Below are 17,521 nucleotides of genomic sequence, written 5' to 3'. Positions count from 1 at the left end.
TTGTGACATTTTTGATTTTAAAGAATGCAGTCTATGTATTACTGGTAAATTATTAAATATCGTTGGGATATCGTTTCCATAAATTACTTAAAACCTTTACGAAATTTACCATAGATATAAAGATTTGGTTTTGAAATTTGGTTGTAACAGTAGAAAACTTATTTTAAACGGGACAGCACATCCTCATTTTTACGAAATTGTTGTTAACCGTGCCCGGAAATTTAGAAATGATCCTTGTAAACTTATCGCTCCTTTATGTAAATTCCTTTGATGAAACTGATTGGTGATTAAAAATAAGTAATAATTATAACGAAATCATCCTTATCACATACATCTTCAAATAGAATTACAACGAAAGCTCCGCCTGATCAGTTGAATAACATTGGTAATAATCAAGATATAAAATATGAAGAGTTAGAGGTCAAAATGTTTTTTATGTCACTTCAAAGAAAAAAAATAGAGAACTTCGAATATCTCGCAAAAATTGAAAAAAAGAGGAAGACATACTTAAAGCATCTTTTCTTGAGGCATCATATTACTAGATGAATATAATAGACAAAGGTCAAAATTCTAAAATAAATATATTGACAATTGTTTGTAAACAATTGCAAAAGAGGGGCGAGAGATGCCAGTATGACCGTCAAACTGAAATATCAAAAATAAACTGACAACGCCATGGACAACAAAGTAAAACACAAACAGACAAATAATAGAACACAAAACACAACATAAGAAACAAGAGACTAAGCAACACGAACCCAAGCAAAACCTTTTGGCGATATCAGGTGCTCCGAAAGGGTAAGCAGATCCTGCTCCACATGTGGTAAGCTTGTTTACCGTTGCTATCTAATTTGAAAAAATCACAACCTCAATAGTACTTTTCCTTAAATTCTAACAGAGTGATATTGGTTGGCATATAGGAAGTTTGCTTTTATACACAAATCAATTTTAATTTTAATCCACATGTATGTTGTTTAAAACAATGCTGTCGTTTTCAACCGTAAGGTCCTGGTTCCTGTACACTCAACTATCGTGATGATGTTTAATATATCATAAAGTAAGGATTAATGTTTAAATAAGGCTATTTTGAAAATGTATGACAATAAAGTCAATAAGTAGCAAGACTGCGATTTATGTGGGTATAAAAAGTCTTAATCCTAAAGTATTATTTGTACATTGCTTATTCAATCTGCAATCAAAATTGATTTGTAAAACTGTCTTTCTTTGCTCTGTTTACAAAGTTTTGATAAAATGTATTTAACCTGAATACATTGAATGTTGTCTCTAAAGCATTTCTATTTCTAAAGAGTCAATTATCAATTTACATGCTGATCACTACAAAAAAAGTAGCATAAATATCTTTTTGTAGAAACTGTCGACTGTGTACTGTCATATTTAAATTGATTTACAGAATACAAAAGTCTTGAATAGTACATTTGTTTGGCTTCTGATAACATGAACTCGTTCAAATATGATATACAATTGAATTCAGGTTAGTGGCATGGTAAGCATTTACAAAAATAGTCATATTGACTCAAATGCACTAATAACCCGGTGTATTCCGATTATATTGTTCTGTATAGCCCGGGGCTTTGATGACTTGGACGTTTGCTGGTGGTGCTGATGATTGTGTTGAGTTTGGACCTGTAATTTCAGTGTACGGTGGAGGCTGTTGCATATATCCAGGATTTTCTATACCAGTGACACCATTGTCATCTGGCCCATGAATCTGATAAAAAAAAACATATGTATAACTCACAATTGAAACAGTACAAATATTATGTTTTATTTAATTTTTTAACTTGAAATGTATTTCAAAAGCCTATGTATGTGACAGTGAATTTGTGTAATCAGGGATTATGTAGAATCCCTGATTTTTCAGGGATTGTGCATAATTTTCTATATCGGTATATTGCTACTACATGTACTAAAGTGGGGAAAATTGATAATTTCAAAACTAGAACTGTCTCCTTTGTCATAGATTCTGGTACTGGGATGACTGTTTGTGTCAAATTCGAGGTACAAGTCTTAAAATGAAGAGGAGGAAGCAGTGTCTATTGTTTTGGGTTTTTTTCATTCCTAATTTTTAAAAAAAATTCAAACCCAAAAACTAACAGCTGAATTATGCAGAAAATAATGAACGCAAAAAATAGGCAACACAGTGATATATCACGACCACTGACTCCTGATTGGGACAGGCACATACATAGAGCATATGACGGGGTCCAACATGTTAGCGGGTGCCTTTACAGTGATGTAACAGTATAACATAAATAACACTATAAAAATCAGTTGAAAAAGGCTTAACTCATCTGATGGCTACATATAGCAAAACATCGAACAGAAACACAGAGTGGCCTGGTACTTGTACATCCCAACAACAAAAACCAACGGTACAGCTGTGAGAGTCCTCAAAGATACTGACAGCTAGCTCAATGCAAATTATAGATAATAACAAATGCATGATTCATATATGGTTGTAGTGATTTGAAACTTAAAGAGTTAATCACCAAAGAATATAGAACTGTTCTTGAACATACTGCATATAAAAAGTATATGTTACTTTGACATTTTCTATGTAGAGTATTCTTATGTTTATGTCTGTCATATACGTGTTTCGTTAATTGTTTAGTTTACAATAAGGTTCTTAGTTTTCGCAAATGAATTGTTTCATATTTGTCATGTCGATAATTCCTATAAGGAATCTGTGTCTTAGATCATTAGGATTTTATATTTGAAAGGCTAAAACAATATTTCAACATGCCTTCTTTTTATTGAATTCATATATTCTCACATTTATGCCGAATTAACATTCAAGAGCATACACGCATTAACGGTTTTTAACAAAAGAGATTTTTTTACAGAAGTATTATTGAAATATAAAAGTTTATAGCACTATTTTTTGGGAGGGGGAAAAAGTTCATTACATGCATATTGTATTGAAATTTCTTAATGGTTTAAATTACCAATTGTTTCTTAGTATAACACAATAAAAGGAATATTTTATAAATAAAGTATATTCATTTTAGAACGTAAAGTTGAAGAACTTGGCAAACTTTTATTATCAAGAAAGTTTTGATAGAGAATTTATTACGTTTTTTACCAACATTAACATTTTGACATTCTTAATTGTGTATTCTAATTTGTGTTACGCTCTGTTGATAAATTTATGTATTGTAGTAGGTTTTTGATCTGAGCGTCACTGATGAGTCTTATGTAGACGAAACGCGCGTCTGGCGTATAAAATTATAATCCTGGTACTTTTGATAACTCTTTATATTGAAAATTGCCCTATAAATTAGTTCATGTTAAATGTTTTAATTACAATTTCAATTTATAAACTATACACTTACTAATGTTCGTTGAACAAATGAGGTCGGATGGACTATAACTATTCCTTGATTATCACATGAATTTCTGTATCTATCTGAACGTCTACAACAAATAGCTACCCAGATCATTACCTTTAAGAATATCACTACAGGAAGTATCCTGAAAACAAATGTTACACTTCATAGAGTTAACTGTTTTTTGCTAGATTTTCATAATATGTCGATCAGTTTAATTGAGGTCTGAAGCCGGCATTTCAGTAATTGATAGTAGTCCCTTGTTAATTTGTGTATTTTCGTCATTTTGCCTACTAGTTTCTTTTGTTACCTATTTTGACTTTCTTTTAAACTGAGTTGTACTGTGCGCTTTGATGTGTGTTTGTTTATTCTACATTGGCTAGATGTAAAGAGGGAGGTTTTAGAAATCAAAACAACTGTATAATCAAACCGCATTTTTGAACCAGTTTGAAAAGAAGCCAGTTGACGCACGCCTCCTATGTGAGATTTTCTCTCTTTGTTGAACCCATTGGTAGCATTCGGCTGTTTTCTGCTGTTTGTTAGGGGTTGCTTTCTCTTTGACACCATATGCATTCTCAAATTTATATTATTTCACCACTACATAATTTATGTTCTTATTACGCTAAAGCTAATTGCATAAAGAATTAGTTCCGTAGATAAAAATATAACTCCGGTTTGGATTTTGTGTAAAATTTAAGTGATTTTAAACGTCAATAATATTACAGGCAAATATGAAAAATCATAAACGATAGAACGTTCTGCGTTACGTGAATTTTAAATAGCAGAAAACAGCCGAAGGCTACCAATGGGTTCAACAATCCAGAATTTTTGAGTGGCGGGTCATACCACAGTATACATTACAGTATACATTCCCTGCATTTTGCTAAATTTGTTTCTAAACAAAATTCTTATACATAAATTAATAAATTTTCTTCATGTTTATGAATTCAAGAAGAGGAATTTAACGATTTCTTGTTAGGATCAATGTTAACACCAATTCTCTGTAAGGACCAAAAATACATGGCTACGCATGAACATTCATTATTAAAAATGCAATAACTTCGGTCCCTTTTAACAAATAAGAGAAAACATATTTTTCTTCTGGTTTCCATGGAAACCATTTAACTTTGGCATTATTAGATAAAATCCCGTGTTTTGCATGTAATTACTTAAACCTAAATATTAGAAATTTTTAGTGATTATTGATTCTTTTGTTAACCAAAAAAGGTTACAAAAACCTTTTGTCCTAAGCGTGTTGCCTTTATATTAAAAATATTGTATTGACAAAAGGGTGGGTACTGTAATAGGAAGCACTAATAGGAAGCACATAACTTTTTTTATTAGGCCTAGCAACGATTATTATTAAGTCTAATTTGAAAATGAGTTTGTTTAAATTTTTATTTATTATGACATTTAAAAAGTATTGTCGTTAATCACATAATAAATTTCAATTCCTAATTTTCAGTTGCTATCAATGTAAATGCGCTTAAGAATGTTCGCTGCTCTTTTTGAAATTAACTAGATGTTTAAAAGACTGTTCAAAATTGGTAGTTTGTAAATAAAGAAATTGAAAAAAACAAGAATCAAGTGTAGGGTGTGTGTGCTTGTCTCCAAGATATTAGCCATTGAAAATTTGACGGTAAATAAATCTTTCTACAATTTTCATACATTTTACAGTGGCATCCATTTTTTTTTTAAATGAAAAAAATAACAAGAATTTTAAAGCATTTTCAAATATTATTATTAAACTAAATGTTATAGAAGGATGAAAAGAAAAGCAGGGGTTAGCGAGCAACATGTCTTGCATGGATAAAACCAGATGATTCCGAATATCTTAAAAAAACAAACCAAGAGAAACGAACATCCTTAATCTTAGGTTGCCAATCCGTCGATTAAAGTTAACCTGTGACGGTATTTGTTTATATCTTGTGTGGTTTGATGCTCCAACACGTTCCGATTTTGAATTGACTCCAAGCAATTGTTCGTCTTGGGAAAAGCTGATTGCGATTATTTTGATATTTCATCTTGTATTCTCATTTGCCTGTAGTCATCAGTGTTTTTATAGTGATTAAGATAATAATACAATTTTGACTGATGTGCCTCTTTTTTTTTAACATTTTTATATATAATTATGTCTGGTTTTTTTATTCATACATCGTTGTAAAAAAAAATGGAATTTCTGCGTATGTCATACAAGTGAGAGGTTTAGCTACCTATAAAACTAGATTAAATCACCCATTCTACTTACGAATTGCCTGTACAAATTAAGGAATATGAATGACAGTTTGTATCCATTCGTTTGATGTGTTTGAGCTTTTGATTTTGCCATTTGATAAAATTTTGAATTTCATCAGAGTTCTGCTATTTTTGTGATTTTACATTTTACACTCGAATTAAGATTTCTAATCCTTGGTCTGTCTGTTTTCGAATGTGTACAAACTTTTGATGTGAAATACCGTTTTATTTTTCGTTTCCATACTTACACAGCTAGTGACACTGTATCTACCATTCTGAAATAACAAATTAAACTGTGCTCAATTCAAGATTATAATTTATTTACATATTCAGTATCTCGTATTTGTCATACATGTGTTGTGGGAAACCTATTTATTACACTGCATGTAACAAAAAAAATCTATATCATATTATGTTACTAAGGTAAACACTCTTATCTATTTATATGAATTTATTTAAACTGATAGACAAAACACACTTTACTGATATACTGTTAGCGTAAAGATCATACAAAGCTGAACAATTCTGATTTTTTTTGTCATATGATCGAGAAAAAATCAAGTTTATATTTTGATATTAAATTCAGTTTTAAAATTAGGCCAATTTTATAACATTGTATCAAGAAAGAGAAATATGAACAAATATGAAGTCTGTATTTCAAATCTCGTTTTGATACATTTTGATATTTCAATCATTGAAGACAGATGACTTACCTTTATTTATAAATGTTTGTCGTATAAAATGGATTCTATATGTTTTACAAAAACAAATTTGTCTACTTCCTGATATCTTATATTTTCTATTTTACGTTAGCATTACAATGGTGTTGGCGACCCGAAACGACATGAAATACTTTTTGCATCATTCAAATAGGCATTTTCTTTTTTACGCAACAATTTGAATTAAAGATATAATAAAATTTTAACATTCACTAAAAATTGACATTTGGTTTCTATATGATGTTAGTATTCTTATTGACAATATCTTATTCGAAGTTCCTGCGTAGTTCAAACAATCATGACAATTTCAGTTGTACATTGAACATAGAATCATGTATCCTTTGATCTGTTAATCTGCTACAGCAACTGTTAGTCCGATCGGAAATGGAGGACCGCTCGACAGGGTTTTCATATAAATTATAAGGAAAAAAAGTAGGCGACAATCATACCCTTCCGGGCGTTGGGATCCAGATAATTCTTTTGAAAGATCACAATTTGGTAAACTTAACGTCAGTAATCGGCTAAACACCAAGTATTTAACAAAACAAAAAAATGATGGATAGTAATTTACGTCTGTTTTCATTTGCAAAACTGTAAACACTTTTCATTTTTCTTCCCTTTACATTATGTTTATGTATTTGAAGCTATTCAATTGTTCCGGTTCGTTTACATCCTTAAATTTCAAATAGTGAACCCTCTTTTGAAAGAACTGAAAGAAGAGTACAATAAGTAGCATTTAAAAACAAGCAGTCTGAAGTTTCTTCAAAAACACTAATTCGTGTATGTTATTAAAATGATTTGAACACAATTCCGAGGAATCTGTTATTACTGCGAACAGTTGATACATATAAAGTTCATATTTCAACAAATCTAACACTGCAGACATATTTTAAAGCATTAAAGTTAAGGTGGTGTAGCGGATGAACGGGTAATATTTTTTTTTATCAACAGCACTTTCAGTTATCGATGGTGTGTTGTAAAATATGTTTTAACATTAGAATAGTCATTTGACTGACAACATGCAGAGTGCATACCTTTTAACCTCATGAATTTATCCTGTACAAGTTTGAGCTTTCTAAAAAGCTAAGTACTGTTTCGCTGTATCCTAAGTTAAAGTAATGTGTGTGCATGTTGTTGTTGATTTAGTTTTGGAAATGTGGTATTTTAAGATATTGATTGATGTTAAAACCCATGCTTTTAAAAAAATGAATTTAGTTGTTGAAAAGGGACTGAAAAGTAAAACATTTACAAATAGACACGACTCTAGATTCGCAAAATTTACAAAATACAGATAATGCATTTATAAAAACATTGTTCAGATCAAATAAACACATATTTATAACTGATATTCCAATATTGAATTTCAGTGAGCAATATATGCATAGTTAAACGGAGATGAGTTAATGAGTTGATCGGAACTGTAATATGCATAGTGAATTTTCCGGCATTTGATGTGTGATCCTGAGACGAGTAAAGTCTACTTCTTTATCTCATTTAAGACAATATATGTTGCTTTATTTCAGCCGCATCATAGAGCAACCAATCTTTTATAATAATAAACTATTTCAGGATGGGGTGTATGTCAACTGAAACTAATAGCTCCGTACCGTGATCCGAATCAAAACATTTATAGGGCAAAATAAAGCATTATTGGGTAAAGGATGTTTGCTTCTCTGTTTCAATTTTGGCTTCTCAATGCTCTTTAACTTTGTACTTGTTTGGCTTTATAAATATTTTGATATGAGCGTCACTGACGAGTCTTGTGTAGAAGAAACTCGCGTCTGGCGTACTAAATTATAATCCTGATACCTATCAAAAATAGCAAGCTGCTATAAGTTGATATCATATAAATAAAGGAACTGCATTTTAAAATATATGCTTGTTATCAAGTTATGAAATTATGAAAATTAGGTATTAGTGGGCAAATGTTTTCAATGTCACTTCATGAATCAATTGAGAGAATTCCAAATATCTCGCAAAAAATCAAAAACAAGAAGCTTACATACTTAAAGCATCTTTTCTCGAGGCATCATATTACTAAATATATATAGGCAAAGATCCAAATTCTAAATTAAAGTTATTGACATATATGGTTGTAAACAAGTCTAAAGGAGATGCGAAAGATGCCAGTTGGACAGTAAAACTCAAATATTGAAAACAAACTGACAACGCAATAACTAACAAGACAAAAACAGAAAATAAAATAGTATACAAGACACAACATAAAAAAGTCTATAAAGCAACACGATTCCCAACCAAAACCTGGGGGTCATCTAATGACTCCGGATGGACGAGCAGATCCTGTTCAAAATATGACACCCGTCGTGCTGCTCATTTTACTGCAAACCTGGTAAATAGTCTACTTGCAATACATATACCAAAGATGTTTTAAAATGTCAACCAAAATCATGGTGCCAATTTTACGTGACGGCGACTGTAGGACATTATAACTGTAAAGTCTTAGTCACTGTCGTGTCTGTCAAAGTCAAAACAAATATATTTTATATATTTATGGTAGATGATCATTGACATCTGTTTCACGTTTAAATGACAGGAATGTTGTACGTTGAATATATCATAATAACAATAACGGTACCAATTTTCCTGCACCAGATGCGCATTTCGACAATATATGTCTCTTCAGTGATGCTCGTGGACACAATATTTGAAATCCAAAGGGAGATACATTCCTTAACTTATAATAGTTTTTACATTTTGTAGCAGCAAAGATGTAGGTCCGGTTAGGGCCGATTTTAACCTCAAATTTCAGGTTCATCTAACGAAAGATTTTAGACACTTTTGAAACACTTAAGTGTCTATTTCAATTGATTCGATTACTTTCTTTGACATATTTTCATTAACTTAGTCATTAAAAACGCTCCGATTCAAGCTTAAATATGACAAATACATCAAATATGGCTAAATACGTCACGTTTCAGATGGTTCTTGTCAAAAATAAAAGTGGCTGCAACCGTGTCATCCTCAACCTTTATATATGATATGTATTATCATCAAATAAAACTTAAATTTCAATGTTATGAATGTACACGAATGCGGCCACTTTCATTTAAGACGGAAACCGTCTAAAACATAACTATAATGCTAAATTTGTGACGATTTCAGTAAATTAGCATGACTTCAAGATGCTTGTACCCGATATATGTGCATTGTATTGTCAAAAACAGTCCATATTTATGTATAGCACAAGCAATCTTCTTTCCAATAAATAGCTAAATAATTACATTTTCACAATGTTGTAAAACTGCTATATTTTGGGGCCAAAACGGGGTCTTACTGAACATTCTCCTTTTAATAACACAACAAAAAAACGTATTTTCATGCCAGTACCGAAGTACTGGCTATTGGGCTGGTGATACCCTCGGGAACTAACAGTCCACTAGCAGAGACATCGACCCAGTGGTAGTAATAACAATAACGGTACCAGATGCGCATTTCGACAATATATGTCTCTTCAGTGATGCTCGTGTCCAAAATATAAAGTAGGAACTAATGTTTAAATAGATTATTCTGAAAATGTATGACAATAAAATTACTTAGTAGCAAAACTGCAATTTATATTGACTAATCATAACGGCTGTTTTTGTTCATTCCATTTAAAATTGTAAGCAAAGCATTAACATTTTTCTACATATTGAATTATCAATTTACATGTTTATCAATACACTAAAAAATATAACATAGATATCTGTTTGAAGCTTCTTTCCACTGTGTACCTTCTTCTTCTCTGGATCTTTACACCCTTTGTAGGGTAACCATAGTTCCGTATGTCGAACAGTTCCACCACCAAAGAAAATAAAAATTGTATATACATGAAGAATAAATTAACAATCGTAAAACAACAACATTATATATACACTATATTTACATTTTTTTTTTATGTCTTTATGTGTTTTTACAAAGGAGGTTTACATGTTTTATTTTGAATTTTACATGGGAAGTTGACAGTTTAATACTTTTAACATGCAATTAAAGGAAACATTTTGATTTGACTTTTAGCAGTTATTTTTCATATATTTTATTATTAATTTTTTAATACTTTTTTTATTTTGTTTATTATTTTTGGTTACTAATCGATATTTAATATGATAACATTTACAGATTAGGTTACATATTCACTTTTTAGATAATTAACCAGATGAAATAAAAAGAAAAAGATTTTGGTCTTTGCCCTTTAAAATTCTCCTTTATATCTTTAAAGTTAATTTAACACTAAATTATTCGCTGTGTATTATGAGAACAATTAGTAAGATGATGTTTTTACAACTATTTATAGTTAATTCACAGAATATTTATGAACTGAAACTCTTAAGATTTAATAAGAAGGATAATACTGTTAAGTTTAGTATTAACTCGAATAACTTTTTAAAATGTTTTGTTTAAAATTTTACATTGCTGTCCTCCAATCCTTGCCCCCATTCTCAGGCAGCCTTTTTCTTTGCTTGGTCTTTCATCACCAGTTGATATCGTGCGTTGTGTATGAGGAACACTAGTCTTCTTGATTGGAATTCTATTTGAGATATCAGGTCAGATGTGATTCTGTATGTCTTTTGTATTTTTGTAATGTCCATTAATACTTGAATTGTCATTTCACATGTGAGATCTTCTACTCGCACATTCCAGTTTGTGGTTAGTAGGTTCTTAATTGTTTGTAATATTGGATCTCGCAGGTAATTCCACGCTTCACATTCTATAAGCAAATGTTCTAATGTCTCTTCTTTGCAGTCACAATCTATACAATGATCTTCGGCTCCTTCTTTGTATATCTTATATCTTAAAGGTTGTAGAATATAAGTTCAAGTTAATAGTTTGATCTTGGTGGGTACTCTCTTGCTGTCTCTTGGAGATTGGTGCTTGATTCGTAATATTGGATGTATCTTCCCTGGCATGAATATATCACTGTTGAGGTATCTAAGGCCGTTATGGAGCTTAGCTAGAGATGATGTTCGTTCAATCCAGTAGGCATTGATACCTTTTTAAGCTTTATTTAACAGTTCATCCTTTTTCATCTGAATATCTAGCCACTCACTTGCATTTCCTATATCGTATTTTAACATGATTGTTTTTACTTGAATAAACCAGCTGTTACTATTCATTGACTTGATGCACAATTGCCTCCTTGCTAGTTGTTTTTCTAAACTTTCGTTGGGTTGGGTACATACATTTATGAATAGGGTCATGACCTTTAAGTGTATTTGTGCTTCAACTGGTAGTATTCCCGTCAAGATGTTAATTGCTGGATCTGGTGTATTAGTTGGAAGTGACATCAGTTGTTTGAGCATTTTCTTTTGAAATTTCTCCAATTTCTCTAGATCCAGAGATTGTGGTGTTAATAGATCCATTCCATATAATAACACGGGCAAGATATAGATTTTAAACAGGTGTATTATAGTTTCCATATCCAGTCCATTTTCACCATGGAAGCCACTGCCAAGTAGAGCATAAGCACTTCTTCTTGATTTTTTTATACTCTCCTCAATATTTGCTATGATATTTTGCTTCAAAGAGTTCGTTCGGATTATTCCTAAATGCATAGCTGAGTCAACTCTCGGCATAATAGCTTCATTTAATGTATATTCTTCTAGTAGCGTGTCTTTCTTTGATGGCTTCGGTTTGATGTTAATAGCGACGCTTTTTTGGGGCTGTAGTTTATATCCTTCCATGCCAGCAAAAGTGTTTGCCATATTGATTTGTACTTGCATATCGGTTGTCTTTTTGCTCATGAGTGCGACATCATCTGCACATGCGCTAGTATTGCAGAGTATATTTCCAATTCTACATCCTAAATTTGATGTTTCCAGCATGTTAAGTAGAGGATTGATGTAAAGCTTGTATAGATCCGTACTTAGGAGCCCTCCCTGGCGTACTCCTTGTAGTACATTAAATAGCTCTGAAGTTTTGCCATTCCATTAAACTGCACTTGTTGCATTTGTGTGCATACTCTGAATGATTGTCCAGTGTTTATCATCAATTCCAGCATGAAAGAGACGTTTCAATAGATGGGAATGTATGACTACATCAAAGGCTGATTTTGCGTTCATATTCTTGATTGTTGTCTTTGGCTTCACGGTATATTTCTTAGACCGGTAATGCTGCATTTGCCGGTCCTGAGCCTGCTTTAAATCCTCGTTGAGTTACATTTTGTGTTATAAGAACTGTTGGGTTGATCCTTAATTTCACAATTGTTTCCATCACTTTGTTTAACACAGGTAATACAGTGATTCCTCTGTAATTGGTTGCTATGTTTTTCTCGCCTTTGTTCTTAAACACGGGGGTGAGTAATCCCTCCTTTAGCATGTCTGGTACCGTTATTTTAACATAATTTGCGAAATACAACAGACTTGCATAGTGCATTTGTTTTGCTTAATATAACAACAACTTGCTTAATTAGTTATCAAAGGTATCAGGATTATAATTAATTGTGAAATACAATTGAGTTCAGGTGAGTAGTAAGCAGCACAAGACAGTCGTCTTCGTTCAAATACAACACCCATCGTATTCAGATTACATTAGGATTGATCTGTGTAGTCTGGAGTTGTGACAACTGTTGGCGCCGATGTTTGTGTTGAGTTTGGCTCTGTCATTTCAGTGCTAGATGAAGGCTGTGACATCCATCCAGGATTTTCTATACCAGCACTACCATTGTCATCTGGCCCATCAATCTGATTATAAAAGTATTGTATAACTCACAATTGAAACAAATGAATTTGAATGTTTATCTTTTTAAATAATCAGATTAATTGATATATGTAAAACTATATGAAATACTGATTTTGTTTAATTAGGGATTATGAAGAATCCCTGATTTCTCAAATCAGTAAGGATTGTATATAATGTACCTACGATTATAATTTTTGTAGAGAAAAATCAAAGGATGCAACCGACATTTTTTAATCTGGCGTTGGGAAAAATGGCAAAAAAAGTAAAGAAATAGCTCAAAATTATCTCCCTTTGGTGAAACAATGCCAATTTTTTGCATTAAAATTGAAATACGCAATGTATGGATTTAACTCATCGGTGACCTATTGTTTTTGTTATTATTTTCAAATAAGCTGTACTTTAACTAAGCTTTTGTAAAATTTCAGCGATTTCTGTTATTTAGTTCTTTTTTTTTATTTCGATATTCCTTTTTTCTCCTATTATTTCAACAGATAAAGAATAACTTTACACAAATGTATGCTTCTTTTAATTCGAAGGCAGATTGTGAGCGCAAATGAACGGTGACTCAATCTTTTTATTTTATTTTTCTATTTAGTATAACATAAAGTTTATTTGTAAAAAAAATATAGCGAAATCCTATATTAAAAAGAAATGATTTGGCTAGCTACCTCAATTTGAGGAAAACACTCTAATATATTTATATGAATTTATTCAAACTGATAGAAAAAAATACACACTTTACCGATATACTGTTTACATTAAGAATCATACAAAGCTGAACAATTCTGAATGTTTTGTCATATGATCGAGAAAACATCAAGTTAATATTTAGGATTGTATATAATGTACCTTCGATTAAAATATTTGTAGAGAAAAATCAAAGGATGCATCCGACATTTTTTAATCTGGCATTGGGAATAATAGCACAAAAGGTAAAGAAATACAACTTTTTTAATAAAAGAAAAACTGTTAAGTTTATGATTGAAGTTTTTAGAGTTGATCTTTACAATTCCTATGAAGCTACAACTGATTGATACGGCTTGTTAAAGGTTCTTACTAAATATATTTATTGTTTGCAATAGATTGAGAATAGACATAGAATGTGTCAAAGTGACAGTAATTTGACAAAAGGACAGAAAATAGACAAAGGCTACCCTTTTGTATTCAACACAACAGAAAAATCACGAACATGGAGGAGAGCTTCACCTAGTCGCTATAAAGGTGTGTACCATTGTTCAGTGAAACTCCCAAACATATGGTTGAAGAACTATAAAAAGCAACTTTGTGACTTATCTATGGGTACATGTTGGATTCCGATTTTTGTCGTGAATTTCATGTTTTAGAGCTGATAAATAATGATTTTATAATTTTGGAATAAGAATACAATAGAGTTTGAAGCTTTTTTTTTCTAGAAATACGTTTTAGTTGTTAAGATAGGTAGCACATTCATAACCTCGGACTTTTTGTAGGTGTTGTTCTTCCTTCTAAACCCTTATACGTCCACATGGTCATTGAAAATCTGTAATCTGAAATCGCATTTATAACACAGTGTTGACTGTTGTATTGTTTTACATTTTTACCCTTTTATGTTTGTTTTGTTCACGCATCGTTGTCAATAAATTGGAATTTGATGTACCTATCAAACAAATGAGAGGTAACGCTAGCTATAAAACAAGATTCACTGCGACATTTTCTACATAAGCCAATGCTGTACCTAGTCAGGAATATGACAGTTTTTATCCATTCGTTCGATGTGTTTAAGCTTTTGATTTTGTCATTTGATAAGGGACTTTCCATTTTTAATTTTTCTCGGAATTCATAATTTTTGTGGTTTTACTTTTTAAATGCAAGACCAGCATATAACCAACTGTTTAGAATATTTCAAACATGAACATATTAAAGACATGAAACAGATGTTTTCAATCTGAAGCAAAACATTATAAAACCCAAAATACATTAGTATGATAATTGTGTGTAATAAGGTTTATTATTGCAAAGGAGATTGGCAATAATCATTTATTATTCAAAAGGATAAAACCTGCTTGTGACCATCTGTTGTTGTCTTTTCTATGATCGGGTACTTGTCTCTGACACATTCCCTATTTCCATTCACAATGTTATGCATGATACACAAAACTTACATTGTTAAACATCTTTTGTATTAATATTGAAATTATTTTGCGTTATAGTCTATGTTCACTTGTTTTTGTATATATGTTTTTCTGAAGAAGTTAAGCAGTTTTCAATTGAAATTTTTAGTGTCTTTTATATGTAGAAATATTATACTACTGTTTCATGTAGGGGTTAAGGTAAGCGCATGTTAAAACGTTTAATTCCGGTGCATGTGCATGCATAAAGTCTTAAGTCAAAAACCTTAAGTTCAGTGGTTGTCGGTTTTTTGGTGTGGTTAAAAAAGGGTTTGAAGAAATATATATTTGATTATTCTGTTATATATACTGCATGTTAACGTATATTATACTAAAATTCTTTAATTATGTACAATTCAATAGAAATGGAAAACTTTGAAAATTACATATTTATTATGTAAAAGTGCATCCTGTTAATTCAGGTCATCTACAATAACAATTTTACACACGAATGCTTAGTATACACTATCAACTTAAATAAGTTTTATTCCTTTTGTCATGTGCTCTTAAACAAATAAATGATACAACTTTTAGAAATTATGAAATATTTTTAAACACACAAGAACCACAAACAAAGGAGTCCTCGAGAGAACAAGCTATCAATATATATTATCGGAGCCATCGCAATTATATGTGTGTTTTATCTATCGTAAATATAATCCCGTCCTCATTGATTCGAATGTATCACAACAAAATGAGACGTATAACCGAATCTTAAGGTACATGCCCAACAATATGAAATAAAATTGAGAATGGATATTGGGAATTTGTCAAAGAGACAACAACCCGACCATAGAAAAAAAATAACAACAGAAGGTCATCAACAGGTCTTCAATGTAGCGTGACATTCCCGCACCCGGAGGCGTCCTTCAGCTGGCCACTAAACAAATATATACTAGTTCAGTGATTACAAACGCCATACTAATTTCCAAATTGTACACAAGAAACTAAAATCAAAATAATACAAGACTAAAAAAGACCAGAAACATTTCAGCCTTTACTCTTCATTTTTAGTCCACAAGCTCATTGTTTCGAAAATTTTGGTTGATTCAGTTGGAAACCCAACAGCAGTTTTACAAGCCAATGCCGTGAAACTTGCTGTTTAGCATAAAGACTGAAATTTAGAATACGATCTGCTTAATCTTCTTGAACTTATGAGTTGTGTTGTTTTGTCTTTAGTTGTGAATGTTTTGTTCTGTAGATAATTTGTTTGTGTTTCGTTGCTTTTAGGGGTTTTATTACATCAATGAGTTAGTGGAGTGATGAAAACTTGTGTTTTGGTGGATATTTGATTTCGTGGTTTTGCCAATCACTTCATACACATCCTATAAAAAAAATGGTATTTGCTGAACATTTGAATTTGTGGTCACCTGTATCAATGAAACCCACGACGATTGGTATCTGGTGAATAAAAACGAATCAACATTAGATACATATATATACAAACACAAGTTGTCATTCAATAACGTAACACAGTCTAAAGTAATGTATAAAATTAGCTTTAATTTCTTTGATATGAGTTGTATATTGTTTGTCATATAAATATGCGAGATATGATAAATCGTTCTGATTTTAATCTTATGCACTTGATGCCCAAAATAATGAACTTAAAACAAATATGCAATACAACACTATACAACAGAAATCACTGAACTGAAAACTCCTGCCTTAGGACACACACATGTAAAGAGAATGTGACGAGGTCAAACATGTAACCAGGTACTCTTACAGAGATGTATCAGAACACCATAAAAACAAACAATAAAGTCAGTTAAATTAACTCGTTTGATGAATACAATTTATCTTACAAAAAATGATATGGCCGAACACTTGGACATTCTAACAAGAAAAAGACACAAACACAGATCTGAGAGTACTCATAGTTACTGACAGAAAGTTCAATGGCAATAACAACTTACAAAAAAATCATGCATCTAATATGTTTGTTGTGATTTGAAACATAAAGAGTTTAAAAAAAGGAATATACGTATGCAGCCGTTCTTGTACATACTGCATATTAAAAGTATAACGGACAAAATGGTATATATTTTATAGTTATCTCATTGGCAATCATACCACAGCACCTTATTATCATATAGAAAACAATAAGGTTTATAACTAGCAGAAGAAGATCTAAAGAGACTACGTCGTTCACATAAATCTATGTGCAGCTTCATCACTAGTTCAACAGTGAGGACTAGAGTAGTTTTTCTCTACTTTACATGTTCCCAAAATGCTATTAGAATTTTTTTTATTATTTAAGGGAAATAATTTCTATAAGGGGTCGAACAATAATTTCGGCATTGTTGAAGAATTTGTAAATCTTGCTTTTCCTATATTTTGCAGTTAATGTTTTTCTCAATTTATTACATTTTTCAACATTTAAGATAACTAA

General features: G+C 31.3%; 1 protein-coding gene across 2 annotated transcripts; it reads right to left on the bottom strand.

The window, feature by feature from the left end:
* Window positions 1–536: 536 nt before the first annotated feature.
* Window positions 537–6,402, bottom strand: LOC134723773 (uncharacterized). Of its 2 annotated transcripts, none has more exons than XM_063587323.1 (4): window positions 6,296–6,402; window positions 5,831–5,857; window positions 3,354–3,435; window positions 537–1,729 (listed from the first exon to the last, which is right to left on the bottom strand). In XM_063587323.1, the coding sequence occupies exons 2-4, from the start codon at window positions 5,854–5,856 to the stop codon at window positions 1,544–1,546; spliced, it is 294 nt and encodes a 97-aa protein (XP_063443393.1). In that variant the 5' UTR covers window position 5,857; window positions 6,296–6,402; the 3' UTR covers window positions 537–1,543. The 2 variants fall into 2 exon arrangements, with proteins under 2 accessions (XP_063443393.1, XP_063443392.1); XM_063587322.1 differs by having other exon boundaries at window positions 670–1,729; window positions 3,354–3,492.
* Window positions 6,403–17,521: the final 11,119 nt, after the last annotated feature.

This window comes from Mytilus trossulus, chromosome 6 (genome assembly GCF_036588685.1).
Source record: "Mytilus trossulus isolate FHL-02 chromosome 6, PNRI_Mtr1.1.1.hap1, whole genome shotgun sequence".
In the NCBI taxonomy this organism is placed as follows: domain Eukaryota; kingdom Metazoa; phylum Mollusca; class Bivalvia; order Mytilida; family Mytilidae; genus Mytilus; species Mytilus trossulus.
Note: the sequence above shows the minus strand (reverse complement) of the source record. Positions and strands in the feature narration are given on the sequence as shown.

Bases quoted from the DNA above. Each gene is read 5' to 3' on its own strand.
- LOC134723773 (XM_063587322.1), bottom strand. From the start codon at position 5,856: ATGGTAGATACAGTGTCACTAGCTGT. The intron at 3,493-5,830 runs GTAAGTATGGAA...ATTTGTTTTCAG, and splicing joins GATACAGTGTCACTAGCTGT to GATACTTCCTGTAGTGATAT. The intron at 1,730-3,353 runs GTAAGTGTATAG...TTTTTTTATCAG, and splicing joins CATTTGTTCAACGAACATTA to ATTCATGGGCCAGATGACAA.